This window comes from Esox lucius, chromosome 12, assembly GCF_011004845.1.
Source record: "Esox lucius isolate fEsoLuc1 chromosome 12, fEsoLuc1.pri, whole genome shotgun sequence".
NCBI lineage: Eukaryota > Metazoa > Chordata > Actinopteri > Esociformes > Esocidae > Esox > Esox lucius.
In genome coordinates, this window is record NC_047580.1 from 25,280,466 (window position 1) to 25,306,170 (window position 25,705).

General features: G+C 42.6%; 3 protein-coding genes across 7 annotated transcripts; 1 reads left to right on the forward strand and 2 right to left on the reverse strand.

Moving 5' to 3' along the window:
- Window positions 1-386: 386 nt before the first annotated feature.
- Window positions 387-6,197, forward strand: LOC105022338 (proteasomal ubiquitin receptor ADRM1). The gene is made up of 10 exons (XM_010890620.3): window positions 387-483; window positions 727-942; window positions 1,057-1,173; window positions 4,011-4,134; window positions 4,335-4,421; window positions 4,608-4,689; window positions 4,809-5,053; window positions 5,226-5,383; window positions 5,549-5,651; window positions 5,834-6,197. The coding sequence occupies exons 2-10, from the start codon at window positions 736-738 to the stop codon at window positions 5,938-5,940; spliced, it is 1,230 nt and encodes a 409-aa protein (XP_010888922.1). The 5' UTR covers window positions 387-483; window positions 727-735; the 3' UTR covers window positions 5,941-6,197.
- On the reverse strand, window positions 6,194-17,347 carry LOC105022396 (CDK5 and ABL1 enzyme substrate 2-like). Of its 2 annotated transcripts, XM_013136495.3 has the most exons (9): window positions 16,700-17,347; window positions 15,959-16,054; window positions 9,600-9,677; window positions 9,334-9,439; window positions 9,091-9,262; window positions 8,886-8,983; window positions 8,601-8,707; window positions 8,213-8,417; window positions 6,194-7,969 (listed from the first exon to the last, which is right to left on the reverse strand). In XM_013136495.3, the coding sequence occupies exons 1-9, from the start codon at window positions 17,239-17,241 to the stop codon at window positions 7,829-7,831; spliced, it is 1,545 nt and encodes a 514-aa protein (XP_012991949.3). In that variant the 5' UTR covers window positions 17,242-17,347; the 3' UTR covers window positions 6,194-7,828. The 2 variants fall into 2 exon arrangements, with proteins under 2 accessions (XP_012991949.3, XP_019907497.2); XM_020051938.2 differs by lacking the exon at window positions 9,600-9,677.
- zgc:198371 (uncharacterized protein LOC497072 homolog) lies at window positions 17,303-24,961 on the reverse strand. 4 transcript variants are annotated; one of them, XR_004576602.1, is made up of 5 exons: window positions 24,402-24,961; window positions 21,397-21,596; window positions 19,886-20,928; window positions 18,112-18,181; window positions 17,303-17,370 (listed from the first exon to the last, which is right to left on the reverse strand). XR_004576602.1 is itself a non-coding variant. In XM_020051937.2 (3 exons), exons 1-3 carry the CDS (start codon window positions 24,935-24,937, stop codon window positions 19,970-19,972), a joined length of 1,695 nt encoding a protein of 564 aa, XP_019907496.1. In that variant the 5' UTR covers window positions 24,938-24,961; the 3' UTR covers window positions 18,191-19,969. The 4 variants fall into 4 exon arrangements, 1 of the variants encoding a protein (XP_019907496.1); XR_002197582.2 differs by lacking the exon at window positions 17,303-17,370 and adding an exon at window positions 17,433-17,506; XR_002197581.2 differs by lacking the exon at window positions 17,303-17,370 and having other exon boundaries at window positions 17,698-18,181.
- Window positions 24,962-25,705: the final 744 nt, after the last annotated feature.

A 25,705-nucleotide genomic window follows, 5' to 3' on the forward strand; every position in this document is an offset into this window, starting at 1 on the left:
TTACACGCCATGGGGGGGTGTCTTACCCCAATGGTCGACTTGCCCCAAGTTAACCTACCATATTTACCTACGTTAAGGTATAAAAGTATACCTGGTCACGATAATTTGCAAAGAAACTATTTTAAATCAGTTGTCGACGTATAATTGTACGTTTGTATATTGTGAGTGAAAAAACTGTCTAAGTTCATTTTAATTTCGATTTTAAGTTTACTGTAAAACATAATCTATAGAAAACTGGAAGGAACTGTAAAATAGTTGTTTTCCAATTCTAATGGATGCTTATAATAACAAAAACAAAATCGTGTCTTTAAAGGAGTAGAAATGACACAATTTCTAACCAATCCTTGTCGTGCAATGGTGGTAATCAGCCAATCACAATTAAGTCTTTGAGAATAGGCTAGTATCACCCTCCTATCGGATTGTTGTTTCCGCTGCTGCATTCTGATTACAAAACCATCTGTGTATCTTCTGTTTTAAAGCTAAGTAAGTTATTGTTGTATTTTCTCTATTTGGCACTATTAGCTAAGACTGTAGCAAGTTTACGATATGTTGAATTCTGCATATTGCCATTTAACGTTAGCTGTCTCCATTGACATTGGTTGTTGAAATAGCTAGATTTACAAGCTGATTCACTGGCTAGCTAGTAAAGCAGCTAGCTGCAAGCCTGCTAATGTTTGTGTCACACACTATATTTCCCTCCTGATCTCATTATTTTCACAACACCAGATTGTCATCATGTCAGGAGCTCTGTTTCCCAGTCTGGTGTCGGGGTCCCGCGGCTCCTCGAGCAAATTTCTGGTTGAGTTTCGTGCGGGGAAGATGACAATGAAGGGCAGCACAGTGACTCCAGACAAGCGCAAGGGGCAAGTCTACGTTCAGCAGACGGATGACTCGCTTATTCATTTCTGTTGGAAGGATCGGACCTCTGGGAACGTAGATGATGTCAGTTTCACTTTACTGTTGATGCTAAAACTGTGCCTCGATATGTCTTACCCTCAGGATGTATATTGATGTTGCGAACTAACCTTTCTGTTAAATATGGATGTTCCTATTCAGGACCTTATCATCTTCCCAGATGATTGTGAGTTCAAGAGAGTCAACCAGTGCACTACCGGTCGAGTGTTTGTACTGAAGTTCAAGGCTGGATCGAAGAGGCTGTTCTTCTGGATGCAGGTGTGTATGGCAATATGATGAACATTTCTCCTGCCTCCATTCTATTTTCAGATTTTTCATGGCAACTTTTAATGATGTCTGGGAAATAACCTTTCACCAAGGGTGGGTAGAGTACTGAAAATCTGTAGGAAACATGATTTAGGAAAGTACAAACGCAAACTGAATTTTTTGTTTGAATAGGCATGTTTTCCAGAGCCCATAGGAATGCAGAATAGAAAAACTAAATAAATTGCAAAATTTAATACTGTATTTTTATTATTAATCTGTGTTGCAAATAAGATTCTTGCAAATTAAGGCCATCATACATGTTACTGGAAAAAAATCTCTCATCTTGTGTAGTAATGCTCAGTACATCTTGTCAATCAAATATTTGTTGTTAGTAAGTCAGGTCTTGGGTGGAATTACTGACTGCATTGCAACTAAGACACCTGGTTAGCAGCAATTGCTTTCAACTAAAATCTAGCTAGCTAGACTGGGTATGTTGCTGCTAACTGAAGTGCATTACTAAATAATAAAATTCAAGTCAAGCCCAATGAACCATTAATACAAATATACTAACAAGTTGTAGTGTTATTATATATTGTAGGTTAGCTAGAATATTACATTATCATTAGGATATATTACATGTCATTATACTGTAATTGTGCTTAAAAAAAATTAAGACAGCTATAATTTTGGATTTAGCTGGCTAAGTAGCCCAAACCGTTTCTCTAACCTTACCGCTAAGCACTTGCGGAGCTATGATGAGTTTTTGAAAGCATAGATGGTTGCGTCTTTGGGAATAAAAAGACAACATTTAATGATGACTGTGTTGTCTATTTTAAATTTAAATCGAAACATGTCGTGCAACTGTGGCCAGGGATTGGAATTTCCCTCGTCTGCGTCCTCCAATTGACAACTTTCCATGTCGGTGTCTGTCATTTCATTAGCTACGTATTTTTTTTGACAAACGACTGAAGACTAAATTGTTACGAAAGAGTAGATGAAATGTAACGGAGTAGAGTACGATTTATTTAAATATAAATACTTGAGTAAGAGTAAAGAGTACAGCCCCCAGAAAGTCCTGATGTTCTGGATCCAAGCATTCAGAATCTTTCTGCTTATGTTTTTGCAAAATGTTATTGCCTTAAAGAGCATTATAAATCTGCTATAGTTGTGCCACTTTTAAACTCTCTGTCCTTAAAAAAGTCCTTGAAACATGTTAGTGGGCAACTGAAGGAGTTTTTAGAAGAATGCCCTTAGTAAATTTCAGTGTGGTTTATTAAATAGGCACAGTAATACCAGGACTATCAGGAAAATGACCACGGATATCCAGGAGGCACCTGATTCTAAACCACATTGTGGATCTTTGTTGATAGCTTTTCTTAGGCATTTGACAAAAAGTGAGTAGTTTTGATGACACTGGCAAAAATAGGCACATGTATGACATAATGGCCAATTTACTTTTTTTTGGGCTTGATGGTACCACTTTACCAGTGACCAGACATTCTGGACTGCATCTTTAATTTATAATTTATTTAAAATTGATTTCTACATAATATATTGACAAAGATATATATTTTTTTTTAATGTGTGCCAATTTATTGAGAAAAAAAACTGAGTACTTCTTCAGTACTGACCCATTCTTCAGTACTTTGTTCAAGCACCTTTGACAACAGTCACAGCTTGAGTCTTCTTGGGTATAGTCTCAGTGGTAATTTACAATAAATTGTCAGACATTTTTAAATGTGTGTTTTTGTTTTGTCACAGGGTATTGTGTGTAGATTGATGGCCCCAAAAAATTATTTAATCAACTATAAATTAAACCTTTAACACAACAAAATGTGGGGAAAGTGAAGGGGTATGAATACTTTTCGAAAGGCACTGTAAAAAAGGGCTGTCATTCCTACATACACTGATGAGCCAAAACATTATGATCACTCACAGGTGAAGTGAATAACATTGATCATCTCCAAACAAGGGCACATGTCAATGCCTGGGGAGATTAGATGGTAAACAAACAATCAGTTATCGCAGTCAATGTGTTGGATGCAGGAGAAATGGGCAGGAGTAAATTCCTGAGTGACAGGGGTCAAATTGTTATGGCCCGAAAGATTGGGTCAGAGCATCTCTGAAACGACAAGGCTTGTGGAGTGCTCCCAGTTACCAGGGCTTGGTACCTACCGACAGTTGTCCGAGGAGGGACAAACCAGCAACCGGGTGTTGGGTGCCAAAGGATTGAAGGATCTGCTGCTAATGTCTTGGTGCCAGATACCACAGGACACATTCACGGTCTTGTAGAATCCATGCCTTGGCGGTTCAGCGTTGTTTTGTTGGCACGAAGAGGACCAACAGCATATTAGGCAGGTGGTCAGAATGTTTTGGCTCATCAGTGTAGTTCACGGTTCATGAATGTAAATGCACTCCAATTAAAGCTGACAATCTGTACTTTGACCTCTTAGCCATTTTTCTCATTTAAAATCCAATATGTACAGAGCCAAAACAACAGAACCTGTTGCCCTGTTCAAATACTAATGGACTGCACTGTATATGCAGATTACACCATCATCTATAGCACTGGTCCCACATTACATTGATCATTTATCATGCTGCAGGAAGCATTTATTGTTGTCCAACCTTTTTTTTTTAGCCTAGATTGGTCTTCTATTCAGTATACTAATCAGGATCTGCTACTCAGTTCAGATTGACACTTTGGGAAACAACCATTAGAGTTGTCTTCATATGGTTACTTGGGATTTCACCTTCCCCTTTTTTTGCAGAAGGTGGTAATATTATCAACAGCTGATTTGTATCAGGAAAAATTAGAATGCTAAATAACTGGGTATTTTTTGTTTTAGGAGCCCAAGAGCGACAAGGACGAGGAGTACTGTCGTAAAGTGAATGAGTATCTGAACAACCCTCCCATGCCTGGAGCCCTGGGCAGTGGAGGCAGCAGTGGCCATGAACTGTCTTCTCTAGGGGGTAAATATTATAAAAAGATGCACTGCACCATGGAGACACACACACATACACACAAAACAATGGTCCCTTGTTGTGTTGACACAGAAATATGGCTATTGTTTTTGCCAGTGCATTCTCTGGAGATGTTAGTTTCCCTCTCAGCCTCTCCACTGTGCACGATCTGTCCATCTGAATGATTTGCTTTCTTCTCCCTGTCCTAGGAGAGGGGGGACTGCAGAGTCTCCTTGGCAACATGAGTCACAACCAGCTCATGCAGCTTATTGGACCCACTGGACTGGGAGGCCTTGGTAAGTGGATGTTGTTAAGTGTACCGGGCCGCTGTCTGTACTGGCTGCCGTCTGTTTGTTTTTTTGCCCCCACGGCAATTTGCTTACAACAGCAGATAGCTGGATTAACTGGGAGACAAATCTATCCGCTCTCTATTACCATTGTGCATCTGTCTGTGCTCCCTGTCTTCCTGAATGTGTCTGTAGGTGGTCTTGGGGCTCTAGCTGGTCCGGGTCTGGCCAGCCTGCTGAGTAGTGCAGGTCCCGCAGCTGGCAACTCCTCTTCAAGGTTTTTGCGCACCGACCACATACTTACTACACAAAGTATTTGCCAACTTTTACACATTGTCCCAGATTATTAGATATACCACCCCAGTGAACTGAATGGCTATCCCCCGTCCCTCTCAGTCCATCTCAATCTCCTGCTGTCACCCCCACCTCCACCTCCGCCACCACCCGGCTGGGTTCCTCCCAGGTCCCGACCACACCCATCACCCCGTCGGCGACAAGTGCCGCGTCCCCCATGGCCTCGCCCACCACCCCCGTTGGGCCCTCCCTGGCGGCCGGGGCAGTGAGCCCCGCCCAGCCCATCCAGCTGAGTGACCTGCAGAGCATCCTGGCAACCATGAACGTACCGGCGGGCGCTCAGGGAGGTGAGCAACTTAACATTATAGAACGTCCAGCGGTTTACCTCAGAGAAACAAGTCTTAACATGTTTTACAGTAAAAAATAAATAAAAGTAAGGCCTGGCATCAGTAGACTGACGGTGAAGTTGAGAATGTAGCCGTCTGATATTTAATATGCATGACTTCTCTCTCTCCACAGTGGACCTGACCAGTGTCGTAACCCCCGAGATCATGGCGCCTATCCTGGCAAACGCTGAGGTCCAGGAGAGGCTGCTGCCCTTCCTGCCGTCAGGAGAATCCCTTCCTCAGAGCACCGACGAGCTCCACAACACACTCAGCTCCCCCCAGTTCCAGCAGGTATAGGAGCAATCCCTCCCTCTCGATCACACCGTCGTTGCTTTCAGGTCACTATTAGTGCGATAGTGAGCTTGGTCTCTGTCCGTAGCCACTGCTCGAGTGCACTCGATTTACTACTGATTGTCTAATGTAAGACGTAAAGCAGTGGTTATTTCCTACTTTTAGGCGATGAGTCTGTTCAGCAGTGCCTTGGCGTCAGGGCAGTTGGGACCTCTGATGAACCAGTTCGGCCTGCCAACGGAGGCTGTTGACGCGGCTAACAAAGGCGGTCAGTGTCCTGGTTTTAAGAGCCTTTTGTTTTCCCATTGGGTTTGTGAAAACAAGAACGTGTTCCCGTCCATGTGCAGACTTCCCTGTTTTATCTATCGTTTAGAATAACAGTTCCATTATAATGGCTCTGCTGGTTTTATGTACTTCGAGAAGTTGCAGTTTAATTGTGCTATATTCCAGACGTTGAGGCTTTTGCTAAAGCCATGGAGACGGACAGCAAGTCGGACCACGAAGATGACGACACCAAAGACAAGAAGGATGATGACGAAGATATGAGTTTAGATTAGGACTTGTGTCCGAAATCTGTTTTAATTATTGTATTTTATTTACTGGCTGTGATTTTATTTTGTGCTTAAGCTGTGGACCATTTCCCTCTGCATTTTGTCCTCAAATATTTAAAAGGCATGTATTAGCCACCTGTCCCACCTAGTGTGTTCATGTCTCAGAGCTTGATGTTTTTGTTGATACAGTAACAGTACTGACAAATGCGAGTGCTGACGTGACCTGTAGCTTGCTGAGAAATAAATACTAGTCACAGTCTTAATGGTCAGAAAATATATTTCAAAAACATTTGATAATTTAAGAAAAACAACTTTTACAAAATTGACACCATCCAAATGAGCACAGTTGGAACAGGTCTACCATTAAACATGAGGTAAATTTACCATACATTTACAAAACAGGGATATCAATTCACACCACAGTGAAATAAGTAATTCACTGAATTATGGTACAAAACATTATCCAAGATTGCTCAGAACAATAACCTTCACATAACACTTGACAGGAGATACAACAATATATTATGCAGAGTCTACAATTTTTCTTGATATTCAGAGGTAAGGTCCAACAACACCCGAAAGCAACAGGACAGTGAATTACAACAGGGAATAAGACAGATACATTGTGGTTTTAGGCACTTACTGTATGTTTAGTGGCATCATCAAACACTCGAGAAATATACAATTATTGTAAATAGGAAAAACTACATTTTAGAACATAGACAAATGTAGTGATACAAATAACGTTCACCCTAAATCCATGGAAAAAGAAAGCTTTAATTCTGAAATATTTCCTGAGAACTTAAAAGCACTGGCTCAAAGAAGATCCAGTACATTAAAACATGGTGGTGAGAGCATTATTGCCAATCCTATTGCAAATCCTGGTTGCTAGTGGATACAGGACTGAAATTATTAAAATTGTTAGTCTCTCACACACACACACACAATAAATAAAATCACTGAAATCCATCTAATTTCAGAAATTCTTAACAATTGATAGAGAACAAATATTATTCTACAGTAGAGTTAAATGGCACTCCCAAAACTCTCTAAACTCAGGCATACAATCAAGTCCAAAATCACAATCATATTAACAATTGATGTGTCATTTTCACAGTGAATTAAGCAATAGTAATATTGACACAAGCAATAAAGAGCAACGATACGAATGCCAGGCACCATTTACATGAATTCTTTTTCTGTACCTTTGGATGGAGATATACTTCAGAGCAGTTAAAATATTCAGAACGGATTTTGCAAACATTAACATCACAACAAATACAATAACATTTGTATCACATTGTACCTCATCAGGCCTCTCTTTTAAAGAGTTTTTAAGTTCAGAATTATTTCCACAGGTAAAAATAGAATAAGCAGCAACTAACTGCTGTGACATTTCTTATCAGAGTGCGGGAGTCACGTGTTTTGACTGTCCAGTCTTAGAGTTGGATTTCCTGTCTCTCTACCCCGAGTCTACCTACCCATTTAAAAAAACTGTATAAATAAAGCAGAAACACTTAAAAAACAAAATGCCATTTTCAAGCAGTTTACCCGTAGAACCTTTTTTCTGTTTAAGATTTCAGTTGGCATTTCCTCTGCATCAACTCCCAAATCCTCAATAATACCGTATCTGTCATGTTCACACCAAAATGGGAATAGCTGGTCCTGTTCTACCAACTGTCCCCTAAACCCCTACCACAAAAATGATATTCATTTCTAATGAATATTATCAGGGCCCAGTTTTTCAGAAATTATCCATATGGATTTCAGCTATTGGAAACAATGACGTAAAGAAATAAAGAGGACAAACTTTTAATGGTTAATCCAACTAGACAAAATGTCGATGCAGAAACATCCAAAGCGGCCATTTCTCTGGGCCACATCCAGGCCTGTCCTAACCCTGCTGTACCAGCCTGCGGTAGTGTGGCATGACCTTGCTGTCAGGGAGGTACAGCCCCATCTCCAAGGCAACCAGAACAGGAAACTCCAATGGAATCAACTCCCGACGGTTTATGCGAAAACGCTCCTCCAGCTTCTGCTCAACAATGGGTGTGTGTGGAGGGGAGGGGGGGAGGGGTTAAGCAGCAGGATGCAGAATTCCTTTAATAACGGCCAATGCTGTGATTATACACCTTTCAATACAGAAAGCATTTTCAACTGTACACCATACCGAAATGGTTGGAATGAGTAACATGATTCTATGCACTACTTATTTTTGTTCTGGATGAAGTAATCTTCAAGATAACTCAAACATTACATGCAAAATAAATTGACTCACATCAATCAGCTGTCGCACCTCCTGCTTCTTCAGGTCACTGCTGATCTTGGCGGCCAGCAGGACGCAGGCTGCAGACACCAGCTTCCTGTTCTGCTTGTTCAGACGACCTTGCAGCACCAGCTTCTCAAAGTACACAAAGGCCATGGCCACTGTGACAGGCTGCAAACTGCACTCTTCTCCCACTGAACGCATCTCCCGCTTTAGGCTGTCAGACAGGAAGGCAGTTATATATTACACATGAAGCTGCACAGCAGGTAAATATTCAGGATGTGCTTATATAAAGGCATGTTTAGAGACGATAGAAAAGGCGAGTTTCAGAGATCGACAGAGAAAAAAGGAAAAAGTAGGAATTGCTGATCTTGACTGGTATCTGTGCTCATGTCTGCACCTTCTTATCTTGCTGAGGGTCAGTTTGATATAGGGAAACTTCTCCTTGAACGTTTCATTCATGTCCTTTTTCAGGTCTGATGGCTTGACATACTCAATAACCGTTGCCTGGAAGACAGGGGACATTATGATACGTTATGACACAAAGATAATTGGTAGGTTTTTTTGTAATACATTTTGTCACTGTAAAAGATCATAACCGTGGACTGTCAGTGTGGCACATATCCTAGTTACTAGTCCTGTCGTAAGTTGTGTGTAACATGTAGACTGTTAAATCAATGCCCACCACATATGATGAGAATATAAGAACTCTCTTGTGTCTCCCACAAGGCCACTGTGGGTCACTGAGTAGGTAGGGATCATAATCTGACAGGTCTTCAATACCTGCAAACAAAATGTGTTCTATTAAAAACAAAAAGAGGAGACAAACAGCAATCATTGTAGAGACAATTAGCAGTGTGGTTTTCTCATTCAAGTGAAGCGGAACATACTGGGGTCCGGTCCCACTGTGCTGTTGAGTCGAGGTGGCATGGTGAAGTTCTTCTGGCCGTTGCCTCGGTAACGGGACAGCGGGGTCTGTGTTGTGCTGGGATCCTGTGCGCCACTGGTCTTAGGTCTCACCAGGGCATTTGTGGGAAAAAGGAACTGGGCGTATGATACAGTCTAAAGAGGAAAGAGATACGTTAAGAAAACGCAGGGCAGACAGGACGGGGAGACCGACGGGATCCCCTTACCTTTCCATATTGGCCTAGCTCCACCTCCAGACCCTCCAGGCCGGGGAAAAGCTCAGAGCCAACTCCAGAAGACAGCCGTTGTCTGTGAGCCTCCTGCTTTGGGTCACTGGGAGGGCAGGAAGAGATACTACTCATGTCACAATCATAAAGCCTGTCCCCATAACAACTCCTTTCCTGAGAGCGATACAGGACACACCAGAGGACGGGTGGGACATATTGTGAGAGAGACAGGCGGGCTCTAGTTGGTTTGGGCTTGGTGTCTGTACCTGAGGTGAATACTCTCTCCATAGGGCAGCACTGAGAAAACAGCACATAGAGACCGCTTGGCACAAATCAGCATGATCCTGCAGGACATAGATAGCAAGTACAGGCACACAGAACATATGCAGGGTCAGTCTACGCAAACTACAGCCAGTCACACACTAGTAAACAGATTATTTCTACAGCCAGTCACACACTAGTAAACAGATTATTACTACAGCCAGTCACACACTAGTAAACAGATTATTACTACAGCCAGTCACACACTAGTAAACAGATTATTACTACAGCCAGTCACACACTACTCAACAGGTAATTCTTCAATTGCAGAGGCATTTGTCGTTTTCTTTCATTGTTTATGAATGATAAAACATAAGTGTCCTATTCTGCATGAATTAATTATACAGTGGATATAAAAAGTCTACACACCCCTGTAAAAATGCCAGGTTCTTGTGATGTAAAAAAATTTGACAAATATAAATCATGTCAGAACTTTTTCCACCTTTAAATGTAACCTATAACATGAACAATTCAAGTGAAAAACAAACTGAAATCTTCAAGGGGGAAAAATAAAATACTCACAATAACCTGGTTGCACAAGTGTGCACACCCTTAAACTAATACTTTGTAGAAGCACCTTTTGATTTTATTACAGCACTATCTTTTGGGGTAGGAGTCTATTAGCACTTTCTAACGGACACCTGAAGGTTTTGTGCCAAAATTGCCTGGTATTTACATCTTCTTCTGCTTCATCCGGGGCCGGGTCGCGGGGGCAGCAGTCTAAGCAGGGATGCCCAGACTTCCCTCTCCCCAGACACTTCCTCCAGCTCTTCCGGGGGGACACCGAGGCGTTCCCAGGCCAGCCGGGAGACATTGTCCCTCCAGCGTGTCCTAGGTCTTCCCCGGGGTCTCCTCCCGGTGGGACGGGACCGGAACACCTTCCCAGGAAGGCGTTCCGGAGGCATCCAAAACAGATGCCCAAGCCACCTCAGCTGACCCCTCTCGATGTGGAGGAGCAGCGGCTCTACTCTGAGCTCCTCCCGGGTGACCGAGCTTCTCACCCTCTCTCTAAGGGATCACCCAGCGGAGAAAGCTCATTTCGGCCGCCTGTTCCCGGGAACTTGTCCTTTCGGTCATGACACAAAGCTCATGACCATAGGTGAGAGTAGGAACGTAGATTGACCGGTAAATCGAGAGCTTTGCCTTGCGGCTCAGCTCTTTCTTCACCACGACAGACCGATACATCGACCGCATTACTGCAGAAGCTGCACCAATCCGTCTGTCAATCTCCCGTTCCATCCTTCCCTCACTCGTGAACAAGACCCCTAGATACTTAAACTCCTCCACTTGAGGCAGGCACTCTCCACCAAACCTGAAGTGGGCAAACCACACTTTTCCGACTGAGGACCAGGGCTTGGATGTTTTTCTTTATAAGAAAAGGCTTCCGTCCTGCCACCCTACCCCATTAATATGAAGAATACGGGAGATTGTTGTCACATGTAGCACACAGCCAGTACTTGCCAGAAATTCCTACAGTTCCTTTAATGTTGCGGTAGGCCTCTTGGAAGCCTCCCTGAACAGTTTTCTTCTTGTCTTTTCATACATTTTGGAGGGACGTCCAGTTCTTGGTAATGTCTCTGTTGTGCCATATTTTCTCCACCTGATGATGACTGTCTTCACTTTGTTCCATGGTATATCTAATGCTTTGGAAATTCTTTTGTACCCTTCTCTTGACTGATATCTTTCAACAATGAGATCCCTCTGATGCTTTGGAAGCTCTCTGTGGACCATGGCTTTTGCTCTGAGATGCAACTAAGAAAATTTCAGGAAAATCCTACTAGAACAGCTGAACTTTGTGATTAATCAGTCACTTTAAATGATGGCACGTGTTTAATGACTTCTTTTTAACATGAGTTTGAATGTTTTTGGTTAATTCTGAACACAGCCACATCCCCAGTTACAAGAGGATGTGCACACTTATGCAACCAGGTTTTTGTAAGGTTTTTATTTTTCATTTTCCCCTCTCAAAGATTTCAGTTTGTTTTTCAATTGAATTGTTCACATTATAGATCACATTAAAAAGTGGAGAATTTTTTTTTTCCATAATAAAAACCTGGCATTTTCACAGGGGTGTGTAGACTTTTTATATCCACTGTATATTACAGACTCATAGAAATAAAATGGCTTTTAAATTACAGATATTAATTATACATAATTTTTACCTACAATCATATAAAAAAAGCACAACCCCAGAAAAGTTGTATTTTCTTTTACATATTTTCACGTACGGATATGTAATCTTCCCTTCAACACTACTGACAAATAAAGGAAACTTAATTTAACAAACGACACTGATATGTTATACGGCAATCATTTAGTCATCAAAAATCTACAGAAGTGCAATACCATAGTACACCCCTATCTTTAATAGCTGGTGTTGCTGTCCATCAGTCTCTTACATCAACTGGGGGGAATTTTAGCCCACTATTCATGACGGACAGGCAGACAGGATAATATTTAGAATGGACTTTGAGGCTGTTCTGTTGTAGCTTTGCTTGTGTGTTTTGGATCATTGTCCTGTTGCTAGATCCATGTTTGGTTCAGGTTCAGCTTTCTAACAAATTGCCTCACATTTTTCTCAAGAATGCTTTGGTACAATATGGAATTCATGGTTGACCAAACGCTAGCAAGATCGTCAGGCCCTGAGGAAGTAAAGCAACCTAAAGCCATATACCATGTTCCAATACCATGATAATTTATAGCTGGCATGAGGACGTTCTTTTCATAGGCAGTGTTTCATTATTATTGGCCCTTGACCTTGACTTTAACATTCAGATGTCCGGACTGAACCAAATCATACATTAGGTGTCTATAACTGGATCTGATTTGATCCAATCCGGCTGGTTGGGGATTTTGCAAATGTCTACATGGTTGATGGATGTGGGTTGAATGTTTGCTTATATATTTCTTCAACACAAAAGTCATGGGTGTTGCACAGTACTTGCCTTGGGCCTGGCTACAGAGAAATACATTAAGAGAGATAAATGGCTTTTGACAATGGTGATTGTAAAAAGAAAAATAATCCCTTTTGGTGATTTATCTAATAATGCTGACAGCTGTTTACGTGAGCAGTTTCTGAAATCAAGTGTTGTTTTATAAACCATGTTGAAAACGTTTATAGCATACGCAACAACTAGTAAGACCAGTTACTCAGCAGAGAATGGGAAAAAGTTGCAAATTCACTGTGTTCACTTAGACAAATGTTTGTTTTTTTATGTATTTGCTACATAAAATTTAGCAAATACATAACTAATTATGTATGTTACTAATTAAATGTTACTAATTAAACTGGTTGGACAATGTTATCCAAAATGTTAAAGCTAATTAAGTAGTTTATTTGGAATCGGAAGATGTTTACAAATAAATATTGTATTACATTATAACAATTATATTTCTTATTTAAAAATGCCACTGCAACTCAAGAACCACCAAAACTACAGCCATCTACAGCATCAGTACCACACCGATTAGTATAACAAATATATTAGCAAGACACAAACACTGTGGTATAACGGTAACAACGCTACTTCAATGTTAATATACACAGCAACACCTGCCAGTCTTGTGAAGTTGACAGGCGAAAATGTATTTGCTCTACATGACAAATATAGAAGAACAATGTGACCAGGGGAAAAACTAGAAACAGTTAGGCCTACAAACACAGCGTAGACAACCAACGCAGCCTGTTAGAAAACAACTCAAACTACAGAGGAGGCTCAATACATCCGTAAACTGCCACCCAGTCAGCCGGCACTTACATCCATCTACAGACAGGCACGAAGGCTACCATTCACACCAGTCAACAACAAACAGCCCAGCAGCCTCTCTTTGGAAATTGCCACATTACAGTTACAGCTTGGGCCAAGACTTGGTAAAGAAATGCTTCTCTCACCTGGGGGGTGTTATATCAATCTTAAATCCCAGGTTAGACTTCCTCCCCCTCTTAAACCATTTTAGTAATTAACCTTGTACATAATTACTTAAACAGTTGGTAGGCTTTAGATCAAATACATTTAAGCAAAGCCAGGATTATTGAGTAACTAGTCACCGTCAGAACCTTTGAATTAGAGCTGACTTTTTCATAATCTTGTACTTCCTGTGTAATGTTAATGGAGCACCAACATGGCTGTAATGACATGTATTTTAAATGCATCGTGATGCAGAACTCTCCCCAACCCTGCTTTCTAAACACGTGACTCTGGATATCACTGGACATATCACTAGACATATTGTAACACACCAGCAACATGGGACACTGTAGGTGCAGTTTGCACTCGTTCAACAAAACACATGACTCGCGTGAGAAACAAGTATGTGGTCTGGAGTACAAGACAGAGAGAGAGACCAAGAGATAAAGACAGATACAGAAAGAGAGAGAGATAAGACTGAGACAGAGAGACAAAGACAGGGAGACAAAGACTGGGAGACAAAGACAGAAACCACGAGTGCTTTATTGTTATTGAGAGAAAAATGTATATATCTACAGGACAACTCTTTGGTGCTTCGATTTTTTTTCCATGGATGACTAAATTCACTGTTGCAATCCATACCGTTCTGCTGTAAGTCATTCACCATTCAGTCCATACCGTTCTGCTGTAAGTCATTCACCATTTTACCTTGGTGCACTCCTTTGAAGAACATAAAAAATTTGAAACTTTCTATCAAAAACTGATGCAGAAAAATGTATCCATACTTTCGTTACTTCTAGACTAGATCACTGCAATGCACTTCAATTAGTGCTGCACACAGCTGCTAGAATCCTAACTAGAACAACGAAATTTTAACACATTACTCCTGTCCTAGCGTCCTTACACTGGCTGCCTGTTAGGGTTAGGGCTGATTTTAAGGTTTTACTCTTAGCATATATCAATAAATGGACTTGCTCCTACTTACCTTGCTGAAATGATCCAGTCATACATACCTACACGTAACCTACGATCGCAAGATGCAGGCCTTTTAATTATACTTAGAATTTCTAAACAAACAGCTGGCGGCAGGGCCTTTTCTCATAGAGCTCCACTACTGTGGAATGATCTGCCAATTAAGGTTAGAAATGCAAACTCAGTGCAAACTTTCAAGTGTCTACTAAAAACTCATCTCTACAGCACGGTTTATAAATAGGTGTAGCTTGGCCCGGGAGCGTGAAGGTGACCAGTAGGCTTGATACTGTCCACCCTTGCTGTCTTGCCAGGTGGGCTCTCGTCGCCACTGGGATGCCCTCCCTCCAATGCCTTTTGGGGGCGGAGTCACTGGCTTGTTGTTGACTCTCTGTTGTGCACTTGTGCAATTGGGCTATACGCTGCTGGCAATACTCAGCCCTCATTCAGGGGGGTTGCTGTTGGTGGGTGTCCCTTTGGTTAATGCCTGGCAATGTGGGTGGATTGATTTCCTGCCTGTTGGGCCCTGTCCGGGACCCCCCCCGTCTCAGTTCCAAGGTGTTACACTGCTATATTATTGTGGGGGGATATGAGGAATGCACATTCTAACTTTTCTCAGTCTCCTCCAGTTTAAAATGTTTGGAGGAGATGAGGTCCTGGTCCACACCTGCGGAGTACCTGGTTTGGGGGGACCGTTGCTGTCCCTGTCCTTGTCCACCTGGTCATACTTTTGACCTAGTCTAGAATCAAATAGACTCTGGATTTAGCCCAGAGAAATGTATTTATTATTCCAACTGGACTCTTAAATATCTAACCCGGCACTGCCAGAAGAGGACTGGTCACCCCTCTGAGCCTGGGTCCTCTCTAGGTTTCTTCCTAAAATTCAGCCTTCTTAGGGAGTTTTTCCTAGCCACTGAAATTCAACACTACTGTTGTTTGCTCCTTGGGGTTTAAGGCCGGGTGTCTCTGTAAAGCACTTTGTGACAACTGTTGTTGTAAAAAGGGCTTTATAAATAAATTTGATTGATTGAAATAAATGTGATCATTACTGATGTACCCGCAGGTCTTACAGCTAAAAGCCTTGCAGTGAGACTTACTACACTACTTAACTAATAATACACTAATTCACTACTTAACTAATAAAACACTAATGCCGTTGCAATCTTCTTTCATGTACTCATGTGGTCAGTAAAGATCCCATGGCACTTCATAGGAGTAGGGGCCCGTCGGCACTTCATAAGAGTAGGGGTGTTAACCCTAGTGTCCTGGCAAAATGTCCACACTGACCCTCATGCAATTATGGCCACCAAATTATATCAATACTGTTAAATTTCCTGTATGTGATGGAGGTGACTAAAATACCATTTAGATGTGTATTTTCCATCCCATTTTTGAGCCTAGAAGAACAATCTACTACTTAAACTCACCTGCTGCCTCTTGTGTCATACTGTCTCATACTTTTGATGAAATGGACCTTCTTGGCCACCCTTGCAGGTCCTGGAGAACCTGAAAGGTTCCGTGATCTAAGACAACATGGAGAACAGATCAAAAGAATAGTCAAATAAATGTTAACATTAGAAACTCTAATGCTAGGACCATACCTAACAGTCCGTTATTACGTTTTAGAACAGGTGAGGTCAAGTATTTATGGCAAGGAATAGAATAATACACGAGACGATGCTTTCTGGAACTACTGTGTCAGCACATACATAGTACTCGATTGGGGGGACCCATGGTAACCAAACAATTTCACTTTTACGACCAATGGCTAAAAATCCCGGAAGGCATCAACATCAACAAATGATTGTCTAAAACTTTCATTTCATTTAGCTAAAGTGCTGGACTGATTCATCGCTGTCTGCAGGACCTTAGCCTGGAATATGATTTGCTCAACAGCGCAACTGCCGTAAGACATTTTCTAATGACTTGGTTCTGTCTGTGGAGTTGACATTTCAGTAACGTAGACGAGACTACCTGTTGTATATATGCGGAAGTAGGCTAAATACAGCACCTTTAGGATATTTTCAGGCCTATCTGACTAACGTTGAACTGCCAATTGGTTACAGAAGCCAAAATCATTGATTAAAGTAACGTATAGTCAAATGAATCACTTGTTTTACCAAACTATAACAAAAATGTAACCTATGCACCTAGTTAATATTTCCCACCTTTGTCGTGTAGGCCTATCCCCCGGCACGACATTCTGAGTCTGGTGCACTGATGGGGATTTGGCACTAGGATTGAAGGTCTGAGGTCCAAAGGTGGGGGAAAGAGGGGTATCTGATGGTACTGCTGTGTCTACACCCTCAATAAACACCTCACTGCATCCCACAGCAGCATAAGAGCCCGTGTCCGTAGGCATGCTTAAATTAGGAGGCACTGGGCTCATTCGCCGGATCCGCGCCACTGTCGTAGCTGTGCCACTGGCCAAGGAGGGTGCCACATGGGGGAAGGTTCCGTAACAACTCGGTGAGACAGGAGGGTGACCAGTCGCATATACCCCGGCTGTTTCTCGACTTCGGAGCTCCGTAGCGTCCCGTTGGTTTCCATTGCTGAGATGATACAAAGGCCGTCCGTCTAGAGAGATGTTGTTTAGGAACAAAAGAGCCGCTTGTCTCCGTCGTGAATCTTTGCCTTTTCTGAGGTGTTCTTTGTGTGTTTTGGCAGTATCACCGCTTGAACACTGACGACCACAAGCAGCAGTCGCCATTCTAACATAATGGAATAATAGTACGAATTTAGAAGTGAATTTAGCCGGCAAGCACCCTCTGCAAAGTTATGTGCTGACACATCCGGTTTTCAGGGATTAAGTAATCTTCAACCGCTTTTCCGTTTACGTCTGAAACAAGATATTAGAACGTTGCTCAGGCGTTACTTTAACACCTACTACGTCAGATTAGCCGGAGGTCATCCACGCCCACCAAGATGGTTGTAGACAGCATTATGTAAACAAGTACATATTATTCGTAGATTGCCTGTGAATATTGATAAAAACAAAATGTACATGATATATATATATGGTATATAGAGAAAGTGTATACATTGTAGGTCTATGTGTGTAGGTGTGAGTATGTACACACACACACACAATGCATCATATTGGATATTATATACATTAGGCCCTTGCACTGATTTAATTTAATCAGCAAAACGTTGGATATCTTTGGAAATCTTGTACTCTAAAAATTCTAAAATATTTTCTATCATGATAAAGTACCATTTCTGGAGTTTTCATTTCTTAGAAGTTTTTTATACAGGCATCAATCCAATAGGATTCTTTTGGGCTTTTATAGTAGCATTTCTGTAGAAACCATTCATATAAGATTATTAGACTTCCCTAACATGATTTAAATCAGGAAATGAAGATCCTATAGGAAGAACATAGGCACCCTCTTTATAATGGCTTGCTATAGTGTGAAGGTTGGTGTGGAGTTTTATTGGATTGCATTGTGCTGTAGGTTTTTAAGATTGTATGACATGGGATATGAGATGGGAGCATGCAGAAAGCGGATAGAAAGTGAAGCACTTTCTGTTGAAAATGATCCTGTTTAAATGTTTACTGGTGTGGAGACAGCCTCACCTGGTCCAATCACCTGTGCCCCGGCCCAGGTGCCAGCTGCCAGCGGGGTGGTGTTTCATAATCCACTGATCTACTGGCACACAAGACAGGATTTAGCTGCTTACCACTAGGCAATCTAATCAGAACAATCTGTCACTTTAGTAGAAATATTCGATCTGTTTGTCTCTCGATCTCTGTCTCTAACACCCACCTTTAAAATATCTGCTGTATATGAATAACCTGTTATCTAGATTTCCACGTCCCACGTGTATCTTTTAGATAAGCTTGATTTTTTTACAGCTCTGGTTGCGTTTGTTAATGGAAATCCTATGTCGAAAGAATGCCTTTGTCATGAAGAAGGTAAACACATTGCTCTTTATTTTCCAAACAACAACAAAATGAAAGTCTTTGTTCTTTTCCCCCCGCATTGACCAGCAACAGTCTGGCATGGCCAGTTTAAGGCTTTTTATTCTGGTATGTGTGTTTGAGGTACAGCCCAGTGAAACCGGTTTGGTTTGATGGATGAATCCAGACACCACGGTGGTAAACCCTGGTGCTCTATGCACACTCAACAGTTAGCACCTACCAGCACCTGTTGCTTGGCTGTGTGCAGAATGGAGATAGTAAATTCATCTTGGTACTGACAGGAACAATTATTTAACCGGACAGCATTTAAGAACTAAAGCTTTGTCTTCTTTCTACAACACAATATCATATGAACCCCAAAGTACAACATACATAATACAAATGTGCACAAACACGCGCACTAACAAGCACGCACCTCATATACTAAGGCTCCCAGTTTCAACCTTGTTCCCAATTCTCAGCCATATTATTGTTCCGCGTTGTTCTAATGGAGAGTACACTCTCCATATTCAGCGTTGGGCTGATAGACACTTCTTTATTGAGCAATGGCTACCTAGATACACAAAGCACAATGTATCTTCATCACGAAGACTGAAAGATATCTAAACTACAGGGCATCCAGAGTCCACACAATTGAAAGTAAGACAAAATACTGAAATCCATGGTTCAGAAAACCTGCCCATTCCATATCCGTCCCACCACGTGTTTATTGTACTCCTGGAATGTCGTCATAATACCACATCAAGTGGAAACATAGTGTACTGAACATTCATCTCCATACATTATTTTCTATTTCTCCATTTATTTTAATTGTCCTGTGGATTTCAGACAATTTATTAAGGCTTTGAGATTACTTAAACATGCATAAATAGCTATGACAAATTATAAACAGTCGTAATATCTTCCATTATCATCTTCAGGTACTGATTCAGTAGCGCAGTAGATGGGTATGTATTAAGCAAACCCACATGACTTATATTGTTATTGGACATTATCATATTATATTAACCATAAGCTCTGTATTTAATTATACTGTCATAGGTATTCATAAATGTTTAGGTATTGTCTCTGATGGTATTTGCCTTGGCATGAAAGGACATTATTTTGAAGCACCTTCATTGAGTATGATTTCCCTCGGATTGAAAGCTAGCCACAAAGCCCCTCCTCCTTTAACTGTGGCCCTTTGCACATTCACTGATATCTAACCTCTGACCCCTGGCTCATACCCCTCCCTGTAACGTACCCCCTCATCTAAGAAATGATACTGACACCAAAATATCTATCCTGGTCGCCTGCTCAGGCCGCATCAGACACTGTGGATTTCTGTCCCCAGATGTTTCATGTGAAAACCTCAGCCCCCTTTCCCCCTCTCTTGGTGGGTGTGGCCCTGACCCTTCACAACAGCCACGGGGGCCTGAGCGAAACTGACCCCCAAGGAGCTCGTCAGCCGTTTGCCTCGGTGGGTCCTTGTCGGCTGGCTCGCAGCCGGTCGAGTGACAGCTTTGTCTGCAGTTCACACTGTGGTTTCGTATTCCATCACCTCTGTAGGTGAGCCCAGACAGCGGTACTGGATCCTTGGTGTGACCGGAGCAGCTCCCTCAAGAACCAGGATGGTTTTGCGCAGCCGGCGGTCGATGAAGTGGGCATCCCAGGCAGGATACTTCTTCCTCGGCAAGTCTATACGGATAAGCGGCCCCCCTGTCCTGGGGGCAAGGGGGGGCAGAGTGGCTTTGGCTCCTCTTTTAAGTGTCCGTACCAGGAAGACGTCTGCATTAGTCCCTCCCATTTGCTCCCGGTCTCCCCCTTTAGTTCTCTGCAAGGTTCTGGGGGGGCTGGCCACTACGTCGGGAGGAAGGGAGGAGGCTGGGGAAAGGCAAGACTCCACTGTTACCTCCTCTGGCACCCCCCACCCCCACCCTGAGATAGGACCATCAGGGTGCAGCAAGCAGTAGTAGACAAACATGAAGAAGGTGCCCAGAGCATAGCTACTGGCCACCATGCACACTACGACCAGGGCAGTGAAGTCCGAGGTCTTTGGGCCCCGATACAGGTACCAGAATGTGGTGAGCGCCACGTTCTCAACAAATACCACCACACTGTAGACGAGCATACGGCAGCGGGTGCGACCCTCCCTTACGCTGAACCAGCAGAAAACGTACACAATGCCGACCATCATGTTATAGATGATCTCTTCCCATTTGGACATGCAGAAGTCCGTTTCACCCTGAATGATCCAGAATGTCATGAGACACCAGTGGGCCACGATGAAGATGCCGAAGTAAAGCTGGAACACCGAGGCGAACAGGGCAAACGCCATCGTACGGGCCCCGATGGTGAACAGGTGCCACAGGATTTGAACAATGACTGCCTTGTAGGACATGGGCAGCTTGTCGTCCCGGGAGTCCCGCAGAACCTTCTGATAGGAGGCGATCATCCATGACAGGGAAACCAGAGAGGCCGAGGCTGAGAGGCCTGGAGGGAGAGAGACGTGGAGGTACGGAGAGACACAATATGAGAGAGAGAAATTAGGATGGAGCAGGACTGAGAGACTGAAAGAATGATGCTGATTCTAATGTAGAACAAAAGATCCCATTGTTGGTTAAGGGATGCTTTAAGGGGACTGACATTCGACATTCCTCCAGTTGGGAACACTACGCTGGAATGTGTTTCAGCTTGTCCCTTTGTTTCATATTTAGGACATGATATGGGGGCATGTATGAGGGTGACAGCACGGATGAAGGATTACCAAGGTATAGAAACAGCATTATTACAGTATGGCTTCAAGTATATAATGTGTTGACACGATTACTGAGTGGTTAGTTAAAGCAAAGGGATGTGTCAATGTAACAGGTAGGCTGTCATGGTGGATTGTTCTGGGGATTTTGGTGCTGATGCCAAAAGTGGCTCTATGGTCCGGTCAGTGTTTATACTGGGACCCACCCTGCAGCGGGAGAACCTGGCTGGCCTGGATCATGATGCTGAGCTGCAGGACCAGCTGTGGGGCGCTCTTCAGGAAGGACTCCAGCAGACGCAGCATGCTGATGTCAGCACTCTCAAACATCATGCGCCAGTAGAAGTGACGGCACTCATGGTCCCCGCGCCAGCGACTCTGCACCCCCAAGTACAGGGCATGGACATACCTGTAGAACATGAGATGAGATCAACCAGGTGGGAGGATGGGGACAGAGAAGGAAAGGCATTATATTTATTAAAATGTTATCTGCATTTTAACATCTCCGGCAAGCAAAATAGTCTCTTTAATCTGTTTCATTCACTTGCCAGCGCCATGTTATCAGGACAGATGGCTCATTGCAACCTCAGTCTAGCTTCATTCTCGCAACTGAATGTCCGACTCTGGTTTAGGAACAGTGGGTGGTCAGCTATCTTGGGAAATGATGTCCCTACGTTTTTCTGTTGTCCACTTGGGAAATATACCGGATATAATTGGTGTGTAGAAGATCTTTGCAGCAGCTGCATTTTTTTTGTAAATAACATCCTCTGATAGATATACGTAAAATGTATAATATGGAAAAGACGATGTATTTGCTAAGATTGACGGAATTTGAGTTTGAGGACAGAAATAATAAATTTCATAATGCGTGGATATTGCTTAACTGATTGAATGTTTTGAAGTGAATCATGTTCATATTAGAATCCTGCACACAGAGGCTGTTAAATAACAAACAATATATATGTGTAATTGTTTATATATAATTTTTTAATATATACATACTTTTATATATACTTCACATTTGCTATTTCCATCAATATATAAAATAAATATAAAATTCAATAAAAATGTAAAGTCAAAAAAAGAAAATCCAACTGGAGATAGCCTGGGAGCTGTCACTCCATTCGGCCAGAAAAACTGGAAATGGTTTGTCGTCTCTTGGAAGAGCGCCACTTAGTGTGAATTCGGTCTGGTTACTTCATCCTTTCCTCCAGGCTACAGAAGTGATCGCTTTGACAATATAACATGATACTTTATCATCTGGCTTCAACCTCTCTGAATGTATTGAAATACAGTGACTGTTTTTGTCATGCATCATTACCTCTGACTGCTTATGTGAAGAAGGGAAAAAAAGTATTTCTCTATGATGGTGTAACAGAAGCTATAAGTGTCTGGGTGATGTTTCAAGGCAGGACAGGACAAAACAGAGACCTACACTACAATATCTCAATGAGCCCATTGAACCAGGAAGGAGTTAGTATAACCCTTTTTGTTCTCGTTTTCTCTGCCTGGGGTCATATACACAGCACCCACAGAAATGCATGCTATGGTTATACAATACCCAGTGATTATTACTCTCCTTCAAGTGATCCAAAGCATCCTGCTATGTCATTTCTATCTCATATCATCTAAGCCGACTCAAATGTAATGACAGCTTGTTTTACTAAACCAGAAATAGCACAATCAGCCTCTACTTCTGTCTATGCCGGTTTACCTGTACCATGCATATCACTGTCAGCTCATTCCTGAATTAACACCTGAAGGTAAAACATAGTGGTAATCCTCTTTAATGCGGAGACCGGTCAGTCCTAGTGCAGCTACACACAGTGGAGCACACACACAACAGCTTTAATGGCATTACTGCTAATACCTCTTTGCCTCAGAGACTTTCAATAGACTCCCCAGGCAGGACTGTATCATACAACCCAAGCCATGATCGGCCATTAAGAATGTCAACCTTACCCATGGAGTAATCTGAAGATAAGGTGGAATAACAGAGATCTGATATTAGGGGGCAAAAAATAAGTGGCATTATGGTTGTCTATTCAATTGGTCGGCCAGAACATGAACTACTGCAAAAACCCTTTTCGAAGGGAAAGTGAAGGAGCTAAAGGTTAATTCCTCAAAGGTAATTGGCACACTGTTGCCTAGTTATGAAGAAAAAAATATCCCCCAAGTGAACAATGAGATGAAGGAGGTAGATAGAGAGCTGTGTGCGGGGAAAGGAAAGACGGGGGGATAATCTCAATTTTGTCCTCCTTACGTTCTCTCCTCACCTACGTCTCCAAATCTATTGGAGGATGAGGTCAGCAGGGAGGGACCTCTGGCTTTCTCATCTAATGGGTTTTGAAAAGGGAAGAGACAGGACGTGAGGAGTACACAACTGAGAATGAGTTATTTGCCTCAGAGGTCCATATCACTGGATGCTGTAAATATAATTAGCTTATCTCGCTTCCCACCAGAGTCAAATCTATAGCAGCTTCCTGCCAGGCACCAACTGGAGCCTATGCAAACCAACCATCACAAACTATGTACTAAAGTACTGTTTACTGTGGCAGAGAATACATGACCCTAACAACCAATAGATCTGAACTTAGATAAGGGTTACATCATTCAAACATTTCTAAATATTTTGTACATGCAAGCATGCCAGGAAATTCGTACAATAGTAAACCATGACCGATTTCAAATCCTAACACCACAGATCATGCAGAAGGCCCGGACACTTTTTAACTCAAACGATAGAAGACAAAGGGGATTTTGGCGTGTTCATAGGGCGATTGGTCTGGATGAGTAGACGATTTTCCCCGGGAGATTATTGACCTAGAAGCTCGTGAGGGGGGAGGAGCCTCGAACTCCCTTCTTTATGAAACGTTAGAACAATACAAAAGACAAATCGACATAGTATGAATATAGTAAACCTTCTCTGGATGAGTTTAGTTTTTCCAAGGAAAAAGCTGTAATCACAAAATCCGTTTAACAATTATCATCAAGATTTAGCTGTAACAGAAGCACACATTTCTGTTACACCTATATTCATTTTTAATATTACTTCAATCGACACATGTTGAACTATCACAAAAACAGTTACAGTTAGCTTAGTGGGACTTTTACAATGTTTCGATTAGCCTACCATAGCGGAAGCATGTCACAAACACGCACGCGTCTACACACACACACGCCAGTATCAGCCTCCGTGTATGACTGATCTTACCTCCAGACCTGTGCTAGCTGGAATATGTGAATGAAGCATTGAAAGAGCCACATAAAGGCTCTGCAGCAGCCCCGGGCGCCTCCCATAGTGGCCGTTGTAGGCAATGCCCCCCCGGCCTCAGCACCGCAGCCAGCGCCCCGCTGGTCGCTGTCCTTGGTACTGAAATGGCTATCCGCCCCCGATGCAGCGACCACCGCGGCTGCGGCTGTGCTACTGTCGTTGGTATCCGAATAATCATAGGCGAACCACCTAAAACTCAGCACCTGAACCACCACAGACGGAACGATCACGAAGACTAGCGTCAATGCAAACCACCAGTAGTTCCGCCTGAGGTAGTAGTCCGCGGCCAGCCACAGGTCTGAGGCCCCGTCCGAAAAGAACACCAAAAGCGCACATAGCGTCCAGCTGCAGTCGAGGAGCGAGTAGCGTTTCCTAGCAGGGTGGCAGTGAGGCGAACGTTGATCTGAACCAGGCAGGCACTCGGGCAGGATGTCATTTCGCAACGAGACGGGTGCACCATCAGATTTAGCGGCCATGTTTGTTGTAGAGAAGAGAGTGGGTAAAAGGAGATGGGAAAATGATGGAAGGGGGGAGGGGTCCCGTATGTGTGTGAATGCATGCGTGTGTGGGTGAGAAAGGGAGGGAGGAACAGCGAGGGTAGGTGATAAAGCAAAAACGATATTTCACAATAACTACAGAGCAAAATGCGTCTACCATATGACAGAAAATAACAGTTATATATGAGTCTTCTAGATCATTATGAGATTATTTAGTTTTTTAAGGCGGCATTTGACTGGGCAGAGGAGCCATGCTTTAAACAGTTGGACGTTCTATCAGTGGTGAACCGAACAGTGCTGAGACAGCCCTTTTCACAGCACATAGCAGATGTTAACATGTCAATTCCAAGAGCTTTAAGTACTGCATACAATTAATTGTCTGAAAGGTCTCTCGTCCTGTGCTGGAAATATCACTGTCACTGGAAATATGTTCAATTCTCATGGGCATTGGGCTTGATGTAGGAGGTATAGGCCTACAATACCTGACTCGAGACTGCATGGGGGCAGTGCATGCATTCTGTTTTAAGAGTCGAATTACTGACACCTATAGGCCTGATGATGGAAACGTGAAGTAATCTGAACATTTCAAAGTAAGTATCTTTTCATTCACTTTAACCGTGAATGAAAAGATACTTACCCACATTTCTGTTTCCCTTACCCTAACATCTATGAATCTTGTTTCCATTGAAATCTTTGGGAGCGTGTTTAAATTTCTTATTTCTTTTTTGTTCTTCAAGCTCTGTCAAG

Coding starts and splice junctions, on each gene's coding strand:
- LOC105022338 (XM_010890620.3), top strand. CDS start 736: ATGTCAGGAGCTCTGTTTCCCAGTCTGGTGTCGGGGTCCCGCGGCTCC. Junction 4,135..4,334: donor TGAACTGTCTTCTCTAGGGG/GTAAATATTATA, acceptor TCCCTGTCCTAG/GAGAGGGGGGACTGCAGAGT. Junction 4,690..4,808: donor GCTGGCAACTCCTCTTCAAG/GTTTTTGCGCAC, acceptor CGTCCCTCTCAG/TCCATCTCAATCTCCTGCTG.
- LOC105022396 (XM_013136495.3), bottom strand. CDS start 17,241: ATGGCGACTGCTGCTTGTGGTCGTCAGTGTTCAAGCGGTGATACTGCC. Junction 8,418..8,600: donor ACCCTCAGCAAGATAAGAAG/GTGCAGACATGA, acceptor CCTGTCTGACAG/CCTAAAGCGGGAGATGCGTT. Junction 7,970..8,212: donor AGGTGCGACAGCTGATTGAT/GTGAGTCAATTT, acceptor ATTGTTGAGCAG/AAGCTGGAGGAGCGTTTTCG.
- zgc:198371 (XM_020051937.2), bottom strand. CDS start 24,937: ATGGCCGCTAAATCTGATGGTGCACCCGTCTCGTTGCGAAATGACATC. Junction 21,597..24,401: donor CAGCTAGCACAGGTCTGGAG/GTAAGATCAGTC, acceptor CATGTTCTACAG/GTATGTCCATGCCCTGTACT. Junction 20,929..21,396: donor CCAGGTTCTCCCGCTGCAGG/GTGGGTCCCAGT, acceptor CTCTCCCTCCAG/GCCTCTCAGCCTCGGCCTCT.